This window comes from Patella vulgata, chromosome 1 (genome assembly GCF_932274485.2).
Source record: "Patella vulgata chromosome 1, xgPatVulg1.2, whole genome shotgun sequence".
Taxonomy (NCBI): domain Eukaryota; kingdom Metazoa; phylum Mollusca; class Gastropoda; family Patellidae; genus Patella; species Patella vulgata.
Window position 1 is genome coordinate 24335152 of NC_065879.2, and position 18793 is coordinate 24353944.

The 18793-nt window shown below is 35.2% G+C and overlaps 1 protein-coding gene across 2 annotated transcripts; it reads right to left on the reverse strand.

Annotated features, from left to right (window-relative positions):
- Positions 1-653: 653 nt before the first annotated feature.
- On the reverse strand, positions 654-17872 carry LOC130010222 (plancitoxin-1-like). Of its 2 annotated transcripts, none has more exons than XM_050560027.2 (8): positions 17538-17872; positions 13048-13225; positions 12229-12307; positions 10254-10415; positions 8102-8299; positions 4919-5025; positions 4374-4465; positions 654-3950 (listed from the first exon to the last, which is right to left on the reverse strand). In XM_050560027.2, the coding sequence occupies exons 1-8, from the start codon at positions 17657-17659 to the stop codon at positions 3833-3835; spliced, it is 1056 nt and encodes a 351-aa protein (XP_050415984.1). In that variant the 5' UTR covers positions 17660-17872; the 3' UTR covers positions 654-3832. The 2 variants fall into 2 exon arrangements, with proteins under 2 accessions (XP_050415984.1, XP_050415935.1); XM_050559978.2 differs by having other exon boundaries at positions 4374-4499.
- Positions 17873-18793: the final 921 nt, after the last annotated feature.

Consider the following 18793-nt stretch of genomic DNA (forward strand, 5'->3'; position numbering starts at 1 on the left):
GCTATAGCATTCACATGTCGGCCCAATAATGTTTATGGTATAAACATCTCTATGTACTAATGAATTATATGTTCCATACTTGCAATAGGTTTTGTTAATTTACATGCCTCTAACTCTCTTGATTTCCAAGTAATCTGAACCTAAAGGGTACTACATATAACTTACCATAACTAATCCACATATTGCAATAAAAGTGACACTTTACGCATACGTCTATGATTTTAATCAAATACAACGGCCACTCGAGATTTTACTTGGGTAAACGTCATGACCAATTAATTGCATCAAAAAAAAAACGTTGCTTCAAAAATGTAAACGCGTTACCACAAAGAAAAACTGGTCAAATAATCATTGTGTGTGAAATAGATTTATTTAACGTCCGCTTCAACCGAGGTGATATCGCAGACAAACCCGAAAATTAAGGGGCACAATTTTTACGGATATAATGTCAGTCAAATAAAATCTGAAGTTACTTATGGATTATCTTGCATTGTGTTTGACATAACAATGGTGGGGGACTACAATAAACATCACAAAAGTGGAAACGGAAAGACTAAAATATGGCAGTTGCCGGAGGAGTGGGAGCGCATGTGGCTTGCGCGCTTACATTTACGCTTGGTTCAGCAGGATCATTTTAATTACTGACATAACAATAGATTTTAAATCTTTATTCCAGTACAAAAAAACAAAACAAAAGAAATATGCCTATATAATAATATATTTTAAAGCAAAGAAATGTTAATATAGAAACCAGCATATTCTATAGCATGTGTGTTATAGTGATGCAGATATCAAATCAGTTGTTCAAATCAGGATACAAACACTAAAATTTTCAAAGTTGTCCTGTTTGGGTCATATATTAAGAAAATCACTCTGAGATTGAATTTTCAAAATGGCAAAAATTTCCAAGATGGTTGAAACCTTCAGGTTTTCTTTCACAGAATTATACCCACTGATTTTTATGTGCCCATGTATAGGCCTATAAGTTTATGTCCCACATATCTCGGATAGGTTCGATTTTTGTGTACATCGAATTAGACCGCAACTTATATTATGGCTATCCCTACCTTGTACCAATATTTGTGAAATATGTACGAAGGTTGTGGACCCTCTAATTTTGCCACATTTTTGGGTCCGATTTAGATGAAACTTGACATCCCTATATGTTAAGGATCAAAAGATCTTGGGGAAGTTAAATTTGGTCTATATCAGACCGCAACTTCTTTGTTATTTTACTTTGTTATAGAGCCTTCAAATTTTGTCTGATTTAAATGAAATTTAAAATATATATAAAGGATTAAATAGTACAATATGGAGTGGTATTTCGTTGCCTGAAAGTTAACCATCTTGATAATGACCGCCATCTTGGATTTTCGAGTAGGCTATTCTAGTGTCAATTTTGATACTTGCATCCACATTTCAAAGATTTCATGGTTGTATGCTGTATTATAGGCCTATTGGGATAAAATAAATAATAGCTAACAACCCATCAAAATTTCAAAAAGATCAGATCAAAGCCTTGAAACGCCTATCAATATTTTGTATAACTAATTAAGGGAAGAACTCTTGATGCAGTTATAACTGAAAATATGATCCCTCCTTTAAATGAAGGGCATAAATTTTAGAACAATATGACCATAATTGCAGTTCTAAATAGATTTAGTTGGTGATTATTGAAATATGTTGAAAACCTTTGGGCTTCTTTATTAATTAATTGTTTCAATTAGATAGACAACCCATATCAATTTCAAACATATAGTCTGCCAGGCAACAAAACATATGCATACCATCAGCTAGTTCTATAAGCAGTTATGATCTAGGCAACACATACACATAATTAAAGTCTTTAAGGAGTTAACAACAATTTGTAACAAAGTGGAATAACTCTAGAAGTTATCATGAAAATTTGATGAAAAGCACCGATAGACAACCAATATAAATTTTAAAATGACAGCTAGGTTAATAATAGCAGACTATAAATTTAAAACCTGATTTAGTAACAAATATAACTCTGAAGATGATTTTTGAAAAATATTGAACAACAATAGGATGAGATACCCGTACCAATTCAAAGATTTTTACAAAATGACATCATTTTAAAAGTTGTGATCAATATCACTGAAAATCAATAGGATTCCTCCGCTGAATAAGTTAAATCGTACAAATTCCAGGAAAATCAGATAATTGAAGCCTTTTATATGGTGCCTACAATATTTCATAACAAAGGGGAATAACAAAGGAAAATCAATATTGTTCTTCTATTTCAATGAAATACACAACCCATACTATAGCCTCTAACCTCTAACTGCGCTAACAATATACAACTTCATTAAAATGTGAGTAAATAAAAATGAATTAAATATTTAAAAGTAATAAATGAAAAAACAAAATAAACCTAGAGTACAGGGTGTGCCAAAATCATGTCTTATCTTTGAACAATTATATTTCAATATCTTTAGAGCAATACTACTATTAGAAAGACAAAATATATTTTTAATGTAAATCAATTTTGGTTTAAGCCACATTATTTGTTCAGAATGTCCATGTATATATTTGAATTACAGAACAGATCAGAAAAAGTAAGAAACAAAAAAATATTAAATTGGCACTTGCTTAAAGTCCAAGAATGAGAAAACAAATTATATGGATATTTACAATATGTGACAAGATTAAATGTAAATGTATAAAAATATAGGGCTATTTTAGCCAATAACAGTATCTTTGTTATTAAATGTAGGACTATAAAAAGTGTGTCCGCTAGGTGAGCAATAAAGCATCTTATTTGATAGGAGTGGAATGGAGTTTAACACCTTGTCAAGACAATATTTTGGTCATTTTGAGACTAATATATTGTTATTTTTTCTATGATCAATGAGTAATGCTAATGAACACTACCAACTTTACAGTGAGTATGGGCATACAGTGCTGTACAATACAATAGAATTGCAATATATATCACAAAAAAAATATGTTTAAGCTTGAGTACTATAAAACAAGAAAAGAATGCTTGAAAAACAAATTAATGTGTTGAATCTGACATTAATTCCAATAAGCATTTTGAATATCTTCCCTCTTAAATCTAAGAAAACAATAAAATCATCAATGGTAGATGTTAGGCTAATCAATTTCGTTGTTAACATAAAGCTAAAGTCAATAGGTAAACAAAGAGAGAGAGAGAAATGGGGTTTCATGTCCACTCGACACAAACTAGGTCATTTCGGGACTAACATATGGTTTAATTTTATTTCAATAATTCGCTTGCGCATAGGGGTCTTTAGCAGTGGGAGGAAACCGGAGGACCCGGAGAAAACCCACGAGGTTGGACAGGCGACCCTACTCCTTGTCACGTACAACCGGGGATTCGAAACCACGCCAGTCGACTCAATGACAGACTTTATGATACAGCGCGCGCACGCTAACCATTCAGCCATCCAACCCCCCCCCCCCCAATATATAGGTAAACAATGTCTTATTTATATTATGATTACACTTAAAGGAACCACTTTTTTTTAGAATCAGAAGAGTAAGATACACATTTATGGCAAGTGGCAATCGTCATGATAATTAGTTTCAACACCTTAAGTTAAGTCTTGACAATAGAATGTATTAGTAGTTTCAAGATTAAGAAACAAAATAATCTATGGAATATTCTAAGTGTTCTTGATATCACTACTTTTTGATCAAAACCTAACAACATGCTATTATTAAGAAACAAAATAATCTATCGGGATTAGTGCCGTAATATTCTAAGCATTCTTGATATCACTACTTTTTGATGAAAAACCACTTTTAAAGGGAGATAAACAAATATCTGGGGGGTTTTATTAGAGATTTACAACAGAATATCTAGGAGAACAGTTTTGTACTTCAAATATACTGTTATTATAGTTCTTCCAAACATCTTTATTTTGAAAACACACAGTACCTCCTGCCCGCTTCTCCTGTGGTTCCTGAAAACACAAAGTAGCATTCATAATTTTTCCCACCTTTACAATGTCAACATTATACGAACATGTCTGAATTGATACCTTGATGTCATTATACAGGTTATTTTTGTTAAAGATACATTGCCTTTTTATAAAAGGGTTCTTTTACATGTACATAGGACATTGATTCTCCATCTGAGACAAGACGCTGTTCCTTGCCATGACCTCCATCTGCACCACAGACAAGCGGAAAACACAGTGGAAATTCCTAAGGTACTTTCCTCGACCAACACCGGGATCGAATCCTGGACCTCTGGTTATTGAGCCAGCACCTTACCCACTGAGCCACCAGGACTATCTAATTTTAACGCAATATGTACCATTACCAGGTCCAAAAGTTTCAAAGGTCCAAATTACGAAATTCAACTACATATTTATTATGCTTACCTCCCTATTGATATCTCCGATACACACCCAGTTGCCAACATCTCTGGTAATGGCCCATTTAGAATGATCTTTTGTTTCTGTAAACTTGATACCTTCAGGTAGTGAAATATTTCTAACATTTAACACCTATAACATATAAAATTTTGCAGATGGAGAGCCTTGCAAGAAGCAGTGTCTAGTCTAGTCATTCGGATAATATGACCGTCAGACATTAGAAGGAGAAGATGACAACCACATTAAATGTTGGCATATAGAACTGTTACCAGAAAGCATTGAAATTGAAAAGGGTTCATCCATATATGCCATGAAGATCAATTTAAAATTTCCATCAGGAAAAGAGTAAATGAGAAAATAACTCTGACATACAGAATTTTCATTTAAAGAATCATGAACACATTGATGATGGATAGAACACAAGGTCTAAAGTGATTCAGATTTCATGGAGTAGATGATACATTACCAATATAAATACTTAGGCATGTTAATTATTCTTTTCTTTAAAGTTAAATAAAGTATTGAAATTGACAGAAAAATATTTTATCTACCTTATAAGTGGCCGAACAGTTTGAAGGTAATTTTCCTCTTCCATCCTGCCAGGTTTCTGCGTACATGGCAGACTTAAAATATGGAGCAAGCCAGGCAGCATATAAATCTTCAAAATAATTAAAGATACATTATGGGAGATTCGATAACGAGTTGGCAGTTCTCACTATAATAGTTAAAAACTAGATAATGTAAAGGCAATTTGCTGAAAATTTCATTCAAATTGATCCACTATGAACCGAGAACTAAGCGATTGAAATTTTCGCCTAGCCTCGATCATCATTACTAAAGTCAGTAAGATAAACACCATAGTCTTGATTATCCATTTAATCGTTAAATCGGGAAGGAAAGTTATGCAGTAAATTGGATCATAATCCTCCAAAGATCGGAGGCTAACGATGCCATCTAGAGTTGATTATGGTCTGGATAGGTTAATTAATGTCTAATTAATAATTTAGATAACATTTCAGGCCTAAAGAAAGACCTGCAATAGACAGATTTAGCTCTTGCATAATGTATGTTTAAATATATAAATGAACAAACTGTTAAAATTGCTCAATCAGAAACAATATAAATATAAATGTGGGTTGGTTTTAAGGAAATGTTCAACCAGGCTGATTATTTTGCTTAATCATAATAAATACTCTGTCAAAAAGTAGGCCTACTTTTGTGTTGAAAAATTAAAAAATTATTAAACATTAAAGACCAAATAGGCTCATTTTATTAAATAAATGTCATTACAAAGGAGTGCACCATGTTCCTGTCCATCCCTTATTCTCAACCAATCCAAACTAAGAATAAGATTACTAATTATTTCGACAAACTATTGACGTTCAGAATGCAACAGCTATACAAATGACATGCAGCTTATGGGTACTTAAATAAGACCTGCAAAATTAGGAAAGTGACCTATTTTAAAATTCCCATCCCACCCAGATGACCTGCAGAAACGAACACTGGTGTACCAGTCATAAAATATAGACAAATTTAAGTTCAGCAACAAGACTCTTGCTTTCCGACTATTTCGGTAATGATAGTTGTGTGCGGGGTTTGTGTGGTGAATTGTTGGGGCAAGACTTAGTTAATGTTTAAAACCAGATGCCATTCCAAATATGTTCAGCTTTAGTCACAAAGAATAAATTGTCGGAAACGTTAATTGGAAGTTGGAAAAAATTATTTTGAACAACAAACTATTCTAAAGGTAAGTGAACTAGATCTGGACTAGATGATGTAATACGTAGTGCACTATGATGTCACACATGTTGGCGTTCACAACCAATTTGTATCTTCATTATAAATGTAACAATATTGTTTTTAATTATCAGAATTATATACAATATGTCTTGTTTACATGAACCTTTCCTTTAAAGAATAAATCCAGCCATTGTATTAAGCATTTGAAAATATTGGGGGAGGTACCCCGATATTCAAGACCATTAAAAATTTGGAAATTCTATAGGATTTTTGCTGATGCCCCAATCACCAAGTCCATCAAGTTTTAAAATTTCTAGTCATAACAAGATTTCATAAATTGAGGCCTGAATAAACAATTACAGCAAATTATTAAATATTCTGTGCTGTGTTTTCAAGCTTTAACTGCAAAAATGCGATGGTGGGGGGAGGGAGAGAGAGAGACAGAGAGAGGGAATATGTCTACATTGCAGTTTTCAGAACACCAGCCACAAAAAACAAGAGCATTACTAACGCTGAAATATACGTCCACATTCTTGCTTTGATTGATATGGTACTTTTTAAAATGAAGAGAATGAAAGATGAAATGGTTGCAATGAATGTAATATGACAAGAGGCAAAGAAGGTTAGACATTGGGTTTGTTTTACCAAATTTACAGACTATATATTAACAAAAAAGTTGGTGTGCCCCCCGCCCCAGGGGGTCGGGGCATGCACCAAAATAAATAGTTGCTGTCTTTACTGTTTAAAGAATTGCAGAATTGCAGCCTATAGACAATAAATACAGATAAAAATTAACAAAAAAGTGGATGTGGTACCACACCACTGGGGGATGGGACATGCACCAAAATAAATAGTTGCTATCCTTACAGTATAAGGAATAAATACACCAAGTTCCAAGATGATCCATTTAGAATTCCAGTCTGTAGACAAAAACCACAAAAATTGAGTGTGGCTCTGCCCCTGGGGGTTGGACATGGATCAATATAAATAGGTACAACCCTATGGTGGATCATTCCGAATTGGATCCAAATCTGTTAATAATTGCATCCTGAATATCATTTACAGCCAAATTATCAACAAAACGTGGGTGTGGTACCAACATCAATAGTTGCCATCCTTAGGGTATAAGGAATAAGTATACCAAGTTCCAAGATAATCCATTTAGAATTGTGGCCTTTGGGTGCTAAAAGCAAAGTTGGGGCGTGACCCTGCCCCTGGGAGTCGGGGTGTGCAACAAAATCAATAGTTGCAACCCTTAGGCTATAAGGCATACATATGCCAAGTTCCAAGCAGATCCATTCAGAATTGCGGCCTGTATAAGATTAACACAAAAATGGGGTGTGGCTCTGCCCCTTGGTGTCGGGATATGCAGTTGTTGTCTTTAGTCTATAGGGAATACATATGCCAAGTTCCAAGACAATCCATTAAGAATCGTGGCCTGCAGGCAACACACAGACACACATGCAGCAAAAACAATAGGGATGATCCTTAGGGTATAAGGAATAAGTATGCAAAGTTTGAAGTGGATCCGTTAAGAAATGCGGCCTGTGGACGACAAACTGATTCAAAAAATGGGTGTATCTCTGCACCAAAAACAATAGGGATCATTCTTGGGAATAAGGAATAAGTATGTAAAGTTTCATGGTGATCAGTTAAGAATTGCGGCCTGTAGGCGACACACAAAAAGAAAATGGGCATGGCTCTGCCACTGGGGGTTGGGCATGCACCAAAAACAATAATGATAATCTTTAGGGTGAATAAGTATGTAAAGTTTCAAGTGCATCCATTAAGAAATGTGACCTGTAGACAACAAACAGACACTCAAACACACACACACACACAGAGACAGGGGCGACAGCAATATACATAAACAAACATTATAATGTGAACCTATAAAAAATAATAATAATAACCAGTAACATAACCACTTATTCTTCCTCCTACTAATCAAGAAATAATTTATGATTTAAGGTAAAAGCTATATATCACACCTCTTTCAAAATTACAAAACTTTGCAAAACTGTAAAATTGAGTTCCACCACTTGAATTGAAACCAGCCGTGTTGTTCCATGGTGGAGACTGAACATGTAATTTCCCAAAAGCCTTAACCATATTTGGATTGTCATCAGCAAATTGTGGTGGCATATATTTATCATAAAACTTGGGATAATTATACAAATACTGCTTTCCTGAAATGTAAACAAGACAACAGTGAGGCTGATATCCCCTGCCAAAATCAAAAAATAAATAGATTACACATATTAATTAATTGCACATTTATCTTTTTCAAAAGTATCGAACAATCAAATTGATTATCTATACTTAGTCTTATCATAAAATATTCACATTCAAACTCAGTCAAGGTTTTGAAGTACCTGGTAGTGAAACTATATACACTAAGTTTCATCACTTTCCATCAGTTAAAATCAAAGTTATCTTGTTCCAAAGCATCGAACAATGAAATGTTAATCATTGAACTCAGTCAAGACATTCACCTAATGAACATCTACACCAATTTTAAACATTCTACCTCAGTTAAAAGAACAGTTGTTATGTTCCAAAGTCTTGTCCAATTAAATTGCTTGTCGCTACTTAGCCCAAGTAGAAAATTCTCATCATGGAAGTTAGTCAAGATATTGATATAATGAACTCAAAAGTTTCATCGGTCTCGCCCAATTAGAACCAAAATTATAGTGTTCCATGGTCTCAACCAATAAAACTGCTTATTCCTGCTTAGTCTAAGGCATTTACTTAATAGACACCTACACCAAGTTTGAACATTCTACCTCAGTTAGGAAAGTTATTGTGTTTCAAAGCCTCGACCAATCAGATTGAAGTCTCTACTTTGCCTAAGCAGAAAATGCTGAGCATAAAACTTTGTTAAGTAAGGTATTGATGTAAAGAAACTATACATGAAGTTTCACCACTATCACTGAATTAGAAACATAGTAGTTGAGCTTCAAAGTCTCAACAAATCAAATTGCTTATTGCTCTGCATATCCTGAGCTGAAAATGCTCATTATCGAACTTAGTCAAGGTACTGATGTGACGAAACTATCCGCCAAGTTTGATCACTCTCACTCAATTTGAACCAAAGTTATCGTGTCCCAAAGCATCAACCAATCATTTTGCTTATCTCTACTTACCCTAAGCAGAAAATGCTCACCTTCGAACTCCATCAAGGCATTCACGTAATAAACACCTATACCAAGTTTGAACATTCTAGCTCAGTTAGAAGGAGAGACAGACAGATCCATTTTAATAGTCCCATAGTTAAAGTTACAAACACTTAAAGTAGCTAAGTCCCTAACTCAATATCATCCAAAATCTTCGACATTGAAAACAAGATTTTTTTTGCAATTTAAATCAGCATTGGTGTTGTGATCTTACCTGGAAAAGATGGGCTTCTGATATCCAATATTTAAGACAAAATAAACACTTTACCATTGGTACACGAATCGTGTACCATAATGAGTTTCAGCGCCATTTGTAACAAGGTGCTCAAAGAATGGGGCTAGACATATTCCACAAGTCATGTCAAACGGTGATAACATATTCTTATTTGGAGAGCATGCGCAATAAATAATTTTGGTGTTGACTGGCATAACCAGACGCTAGAAACTGACTTGCGGTTGAGACTTCTGGCGTATTTCGCCGAACATAACTAATGACAATTCACAGTAAAACAGACACGATTGAATGTAAAACAGTTTATATAAATTCATATTACATTATTATATGTGTTGCGACCCATTTGTGCCAATTTCTAGGTCCAAAATATTAGCGATTTAGCTCCTTTAAAGGTAGCTAACATTATATTATTTGGTGGATCTAAGTTTTTCATCCTACCCTGAAAAGTTGCAGTGCTCACGCAAATATTCAAATTTAAATAATGTTCACATCTTGGCTGATTAAATTTTGGTATTGTTATTAATTACAACCTTGCTCTACAAGTAAAAATGGCTGCCTGTGACATGAGGGTATTTCTGTCGTCTCTATCTTAACAAAACTGAAACAGAGCAGGTCATGTGATAGCATTTGATCTAACAAGCTCGACAGAGTCTATATATGAAGAACAGCTATCACAGTACAAGCACAAAGTTTTGTATACACAGTGATGTTATGTTTTGTAAGACTACATACCTATCTTGTCAACTGTCTCATAATCAATTGTGATACATAAGAAGTTCTGACCATAAATTGTCGCACTTTCTGGCCAGGTGTAAGATTCACTTTTACGTGGAGGGTATTTGGGTACACTGTGTACCAACCAATAGCCTTGATTTTCATTACTTGCTATCACACCTATAATATACATTTATCTTAAATTTTATGAATTGTTTTTTTTTCAAACATTAAAGCCTGCAGCCACCTATAATCTCCCAATTAAGATCCCTGTATCAAATATGATATTTGCATGTATTTTATGACGAAAAATGATATCACTCACGTCCTATTCCTCAATGAAGGCCCCCATCACATGCACCTAAAAATAACAGGTTAGTCTTATTTATGATTACTTCTGATATTGTTAACATTCCATCAGAAATGTAATTAGAATAGTTCTTATTATGTGCTGTTTCTGGCCCTGTGACAACAGCATAATAGTCCTTTAATGACCCAATTCCTGACCTCACTCCTCTCAACACCAAATTTATCTATCAATTTTCATTTTGTCCCTCATTCTACAATATTATATATACAAAGCAGCAAAAAGAAGCGTCAGGTTGGTATGTTACTCTGAGTCTGAATAGACGCATTGCATAAATCTTGCCAAATGTTTTTATTGTATATATGTGACCACATCTCCAACTTTGCCTGAGCAATAAGGCCCCTTCCCAAACACAGAATTGAACCCAGGAAATGTTCTCAAAAACGCAACCTGACTTCTGAGATGGTAATGTGTTCTCCATCATTTTCACTTAACTCATGCTGCATGTGCTGTTCACCGGGACCAGCCCTATAAAATGTACCCCCATACTTGGTTGAATTATCCACACTACAACGTCAGCAGCATGCCACGACTCACGACAGCTCAGAGGAACCAGGCCCTTGGAAGACTCGATGCTGGCCACACTGCCCAAACCGTTGCCAATCACTTCCAGGTCAATGTGCAGACCATCTACAGGTTCAGCAATGCTTTCGGGCCACCAACACCACAGATAATCACCCCCGAACTGGTAGACCAAGGGTTACCACAAGGCGACAAGACCACCATGTTGTGCGACAGCACGGGCAGAATCCCTTTACACAGGCATCTGAGACGGCACGTCAGACAGTGGGAACACACGAAAGACCCATCAGTACCGATAAGTTCACAGATGAGAGTCAGTTCACAGATGGCAGGATCAGAATATGGCGTCGACGTGGCCAGCGTTATTCTGAGAAATAGGTCATGGAACGAGACTCATGGGCAGATTCAAGCATAATGGTTTGGGGTGGAATCAGCCAGAACCAGAGAGTGGGTAATGTGGTGTTCCAAAATCTTTGTCCAGGGAGAGGAGGTGGCATCACAGCAGTGTGCTACATCGATCAAGCTCTCAGACCCCACGTAATACCACATTTCGCATGTCATCGAAACAACGTTTTCCAGCATGACAACGCCCATGCCGCCAGAGTTACTCGGGACTTTCTACGGCAGAACGGTGTCAACGTTATGCACTGGCCAGCCCTTAGTTCGGACTTAAACCTGATTGAACATCTTTGGGATGAAATTCAGAGGAGACTTAATAACATCGTACTGAGACCAAACACAGCTGATGGATTGTGCCAAGCTGTGGTTCCAGGTGCCAATGGCGTTCATCAATCGTCTGATTCACTCCATGTACAGACGCTGCGCTGCTGTTATTGACACTCGCTGTGGACACACCAGATACTGATGTATAGACTGTGTACAGACTCTAAACCTTCTCGTAATGTCTTGGAATTGTGATGAATTAATCACTAATGTGTCAACATACTGTTTACAAAAAATTGCTTTGATCTATTTAGTAAGTCGTTTTCTAGAATGATTTGATTAAAGTGCCTCTGATTTTGAAATCGTACTGACGTTTTTTTTGCTGTTTAGTATATTTTGTATAATTATTTTGCAGATTAATGATTAAAGGCTAACTTCTACCTTTTGTATGGCCATTGGTGACGGATCCATATTGGGTTGGTGGTTCATCATTATACATACCATATAATATTGAGTCATCCTAAATTAAAATAACAATGTAATTTTGCAATGAAATATACTCCCACAGCAGCTAGTCATCCGAGCAGTCGATAAATGTTGTTGCATTATAATTTAGATCAAAATAAAATGCTAATTTGGGTTTATGTGATGTCTTATTTCAAATGTTTCAAGAGATTTTACCAATTTTAGTTTACATTATGACTTGCTGTGTCAACGGAGGGACATAAAATCAGTTCTATCTCATCATTAGCTTTATCTATAGACATTAAATTTTATTAATTAAACAAAGCCAAATTGTCATCCCACAAAAGAGAACAACATATAAAATCAAATAAAATTGGAAAATCAAAGAGATTTAGCCATTTTAAGGGTCATAAAAAATCACTTTTTTGGCATTTTGGAAAATTAAATATCTGAATCAAGAGATTTAATCCTGAACTTAATATAGAGACGAGGGATTATATCTTCCAAGGTCAAGGAGTTATGATATCTTAAATAATCCTTAATCAATATCTTTGATGTCCATTTTGTATTGTTATTATTGTCCTTTTTATTAGCCCTTAGACGGTTTCACATTAGTTACTGTTTTTGTTACCTTGTTGTATATAATTTGATTTCTTGCTATTATACTGTCATTACTTACTTGAGAACAACAAGAGGAACTTGTTGAAAAGTAGCGTGAAATAAAATCAGTGATTGTTTTCCATATAAATTGAGTTTTTATATTAAATTTTGCAAATAAACTTTTCGTATCAATACCTTGGCAGTGTAAATCTGTTGTAGAGTGTAATAAATGGCATCATTTGAAGAGTTCAAAGAATATTTTGATAGTTGAAATTCTGGATTATTGGCATCCAGATAAAAATGACCTAACCCATGATGAAGAATAGGGCTCGATTTATTTTGATCTAATTTTGGTAACTTGTATACAACAAACCTGAAAAACAATATATTAAAATATAAAAATTTTGGGGTAATCTCCAAAGCTTAAATTGATCAGCTGTTATCTAGTCATAGTCAACATATTGTATCATACATATTAGTCATTATGTGTCATATAAACTCATAGATCTTTTAAGATTAAAATCAGAAACATATACATATTTTTGTACTATCGGGTCAACAAAGTAATGTAATAATTATTTTCAGTATTTTTTCCTTTTCTTTGATGTATTCTGGTCCCTATTGTCTTCAACAGGGTGTATCATGAAATTCAACTTTTTCACTTTTAGTAGTATAGCCAAGACAAGTGTTCACAGCACGGTTATGAATTGCGCTGTGTCAATGATCATTCAATAGGCACTGTTAATGATTTTGTGTTGTATCCATTGAACATAGATGTGTTTGTTTGATTATTTTAAATCATAATGAATGATTTGGCATTAGCTAGCTGACAATGTATATAAACATGATATCTATATGAGAATATAAAAATAATACATTTTTCTGATAGTATACAACATTAAAAAATATCATTACGCGAAGTATGTCCTTTACAAATATTTACATTTTTTTCTCTCTCATTCATATTTATTATATACGGAATTGTTTAAAACTTCATATTTATAGCTAAAATCATCCATTCTTATTATAATGACCATAAAAAGAAAAGATTTGTAAAAATTCTCGGAATAACTTGGGGTTTCATATATAGTCCAGGAGCTAGGCGAGTTTTGTTCAACATGGAAGATGCAGAAGATTTAGGATGCTAGTGGTGTATGGCTGGGATGGGAGACCCCAGAAACCCAATTCTTAAGTTGTGTCAGTGGTGGATGTGGTAGGGGGTGCCACCCATAGTACCAACTCAAAATTGGTTTATTCAACATATGGAAGCTGCAAGTTTCACAATAGCTACGACAACGTAACTAAAAACGCTGAGATATACTGATGTGCTTGTTTTTAGCTACGATTGGATGCCATCTTAAAAATAAGTTAATTTTATACTATTAGTACTTATTACACATACGCAGTCCAATCTACTGAAACAACATTCATTTATTAGCAAATATTGACAATAAAGTAAATCAAGCGTTGTTTTTATCAAAATTGATTCGGACGTTCATAATTACGCCGTAATACCTACTGCGCAACTCTGATCAGATGGGTACTTTGATTGGCTATTGCACACGAGGCCCCCCCTTTATGTGTGTACAGACGTAAATTTAAAATGTCGGAAAAGGCGATCTACTGTCGCTTTGATTTAAAAAGAGGGGATTTGTACCCGTTTCAGGTAGGATTATATGCTTAATTGTAGTTGGGTGTGGCAGAAATATTATAAATAACAATAACCAATCGTTGTTTTGATTAAAAATATTGTCAATTTTGTTTACAAATGCAATAATGGCCTCATCTCTTATCTCGAAACACGGAGGGTTGAGAGATTAAGGTTTGTTATCTAGTTTCACAAGTGCCCTGAATAAGGAAATATAACTTAATTAAGAATGGGATTTTTGGTGGAAAGGTCATTTAAGAACAAGGTCAATTAGTACTAATTACTGATTTATTCAGCATGAAAGGTGCATCTGTGAAACTAACATTACAATGGACTGATAGATAACACAAGTTAGAATCACTAAATTAAGAACAAAATTTGTTGTGTAAAGGCCACTGAATCTAAGAGGTCAAAGGTCACCAATTAGAATGTTTCCGTTCACCCATCACCACTCCTATTGGACCTTCAAACAACCACTTATCTATAAAACACCTCTATTTTAAGGGATAAAAAGAGATTTTACAGTCTTATTTTAAATGAAATGGTGTTTAACGTTCTGCTTTTCTGCACCGACTGGCCTGGGCTAATGAAAAATGACATACAGTGTGCTATGAGGGACATTTTGCATGGACAGGGGTACTATGACCTATACTCATACTCTTATTTTAAATGTCAAGTGAAATTCGTTGAATGAGTTACGCCTGTATGGCAAATCCAGCGATTACTTCCGAATGGTTCAATATTTTTAGTTCATTTCATCACACTTTTGATCTTTAATTTGTTGATTTAAAACCCTAATTATCAACAGGAAGGCTGCCATACCATACACACCACTAACTTATGAATGAATATTTTTGGTGGTAAATGAAATTAAGAACAGCAGGTGTCCAATACATCAAAAATAAGTGACAAGCAGTAAAATATGGCCGGAATGCTAATTTTCATCTTGATATTAACAGTGATACAGTAATTATCGCCCACTGCCTTCATACTAAAAATCATTTAAAGGGACAATAACACTCTTTGCTGGCTTGACAGCTCCAGAAAATAAAAAATAGCCTTATTCTAAGTACTAGATGTGTTAGTGTCCTACCTGTTGTGTAAATTATCCATTAAATCCTATTTTACTTGTCCAAAGGGTTTAAAAATATTTTTAAATCCAAGTCACATTTGAAAAGCTTTACGTCAGGCTTTTCAAATCATTTAGTTGAATTTTTCCAATTTTTTAAATTAGGTGTGTTAAGATGAAATTTGAATCATCAATTAATTGGAATATTGTAAAATAGTACAATTTGTTGACCAGAATAAAGATTGGGACATATTATTCAGTTACAACAAGAGTGGTATTGGGTTTTTAAAACATAGACCTATGTCATTTTATTGCAGACCCAATCAACCTAAATTTAACTTTCCTCTTCATCTGAGGAGAGGCGACTGTCTTCATCAAAGGAAGCAATGTCAAAATCATCTTTAGAGATATCCGAATAGGATTCCTCAATTAAGGAATGTAAATCAGTTTATAAACTTTATGTACATTCATATTACATTATTGTATGCGTAGAGACCCATTTGTGTCTGTAGGTAGGACAGGGATCGATACTGGATGCAGCGGCAGCTATGTCATGAAACAAACAATAAACAAGATATAATTTGATATTTTTTATTTTAAATTAAACAATGGATTCTGGTAATGTGACATGTGCCCTTACTTTCTCAAATAAATAAATGATTTGCCCGAAATACTAAATCGAAATCATGAAATGTATACGCCAAAGTCTATTTCTCAAACAAAAGAATGAATTAATCCACTGTGGTGAATCGATTCATCGATCCTGTACAGCAGGTTAACCTACAATTAAAAACAAAATCACCGAATTCGTCCTCACGAATCAAGTGACTAAATTACGATACGGTTAAGTATGTGCATCGATTCAGCGCTCCCCACAGTGAAGCAACAAGTAGATATTTATTATACAAATTTCCCCCTGAATCTATTATCTAAGAGTAAGAAATGTGCTCAAACAATCTAGCCCAAATGAAAGAAAATGAAAATCAACACAATCTGGTTGATATGAGGTGATTATCGACTCTGACAACCGGTCTGTGTCTTACATATGATAAGATTACCTTACCTATAACGTCCGCTTCCACCGAAGGTGATATCACAGACAAGTTGTCTTATTTTTCATTTTTGTTATCTTAGTGCACGCGCAGGGGTCTTTCCTGTGGGAGGAAACCAGAGTACCCGGAGTAAACCCACAAGGTTGAGAAGGCGCTCCTATCTCCAAGCCACATACACTCACACCGCAAGCCAGAGGTGACCAGTCAGCTCGAGGTCGAACCACGGCACACTAGATCACTAGGCCAATCCCCCCTCCCCCCACAATGAATGATACGCACCAAGTTTTATAGTCGAAGCATGCACGATGGTTGCACGTGCACAATAATTGATTGGCTTGCATAGTGCATACGCCAAGCAAGTATAAATTGAGGGGTTTAGGCGACTAGTTTGAAACTTTTTATGCACATACTACATACTGACATAGGGCGACCCTACCACATTCCCTACCACAGTGTCTATTTCTAGGTGCCAAAAACAAAATTAGCGATTTAGCTCCTTTAAAACGTATGTCTTTAATGCTATATTATAACAACCAAACTGTTAATTATTCAGGGTTTGATAATATTGGAAGTATTAAAAATATGATGAGTTCAAAATGTACGTCGGTTACCATGTAAATATAGGCATGGACCTTAAATTATAATACATTATATTATAAGGTCCATGATATAAGCTACTGCCTGGAACCATCCATAATCATATAGATCGTATATATATCTCATTTTATATATTTTCATTTCATTATATCATGTTATTCCAATATATTATTCCATGTAAAATATATATTTTGTATACATGTATATTAATGTATGCGTATGTTTTGTATAATGGACGTAATAATATGCAAATAAAAAAGTTAAAGTTATACATACAGTATAGTTCTATATGCTGGAACCATGAATTATTAATACTTACCAGTCAACTGGTTTTCCTTCGTAATCTAAACACTGTAAACAATTTGACAAATCAGTATTTAAAAATAATAAACTCAAGGCGAAGACAAGTGGCTGCATATTTTCTGCCCAACTCGGTCTCATAATCTCCAATCAATGCGTAAGTAACTAACGTACGAAAATTAAATGGTAGCTGGCCTTTACTTCTCCGCAGGTAGCGTGTCTCTGATGTTCAGAATGCAATCAATGCTGTAAATACTACCTTATACTTTCGATTTCCTTTCGATAGATAGATTATCTAGGGTATCAGAAAAATCTAAAAATAAACCATTCTTATGACATAAGCCTCCTCCCGGATATTAGATATCACGAGTGTCGTGATTCACCATTATTTAATTGTTTTCTTAAGTCAAAGGTTATACTACGGTGGCTTAATATTTATTTAAATTAGGAACGCTCTTATGTGCCACTAGATAATTAAGTCGAGCGCTCGAGATACTAAGTCGAGCGCTCGATTGAGATAATACAATCGAACACGGGTCAATCTGTATAATTTCGTGCATTATTTAATGATAATTTAAACTTGCAGAATAAATATATTCATTTGTTCGTTTTACGGGGATCACGTGGCTAAGTGGGTAAGACGCTAGCTCGCTAGCCTGGAGGTCGGGTGTTCGATCCCTGCATTAGCCGAGAAAGTTCATCCAGATTTTCCGGCGTGGTTCTCCCTTGTCTGTGATGCAGGACGGAGGGGCTGACAAGGAAAGCTGTCTAGTCGTTCGGATTGGACGAAAAACCGAGGTCCCGTGTACACATTGGCGTGCACGTAAAAGATCCCTTGGCAGTTGGAATTCGATATAAGAGTAGGCCGTAGTGCCGCTGTCCGGGCAAAATTTCCCTCATAGCACACTGTATGGCGTATGCCCGTCTTCATTAGCCCAGGTTAGGAGCAGAACAGTAGGACGTTATATAAACTCCATTTCATTTGTTCGTTTTACAGCCCATCCAAAGCTGCAGTGACGGAGCGCCCCCCCCCCCTTGACACACGCACACACACACACCCACACACACACTCCATCCCATGCTCATCACCACCACTATTTCCCGTTATATTTACCCGCTTCCAAGTAGGGAGTATATCGCACGTTATTATACGAGTCAATAATTGTATATATCGAGGTTTTTTTACAGAGTATCTGGAGCGCTCGACTTAATTATCTCGAGCGCTCGACTTAATTAGTATCTCACGCGCTCGAGATATAATTAAGTCGAGCGCTC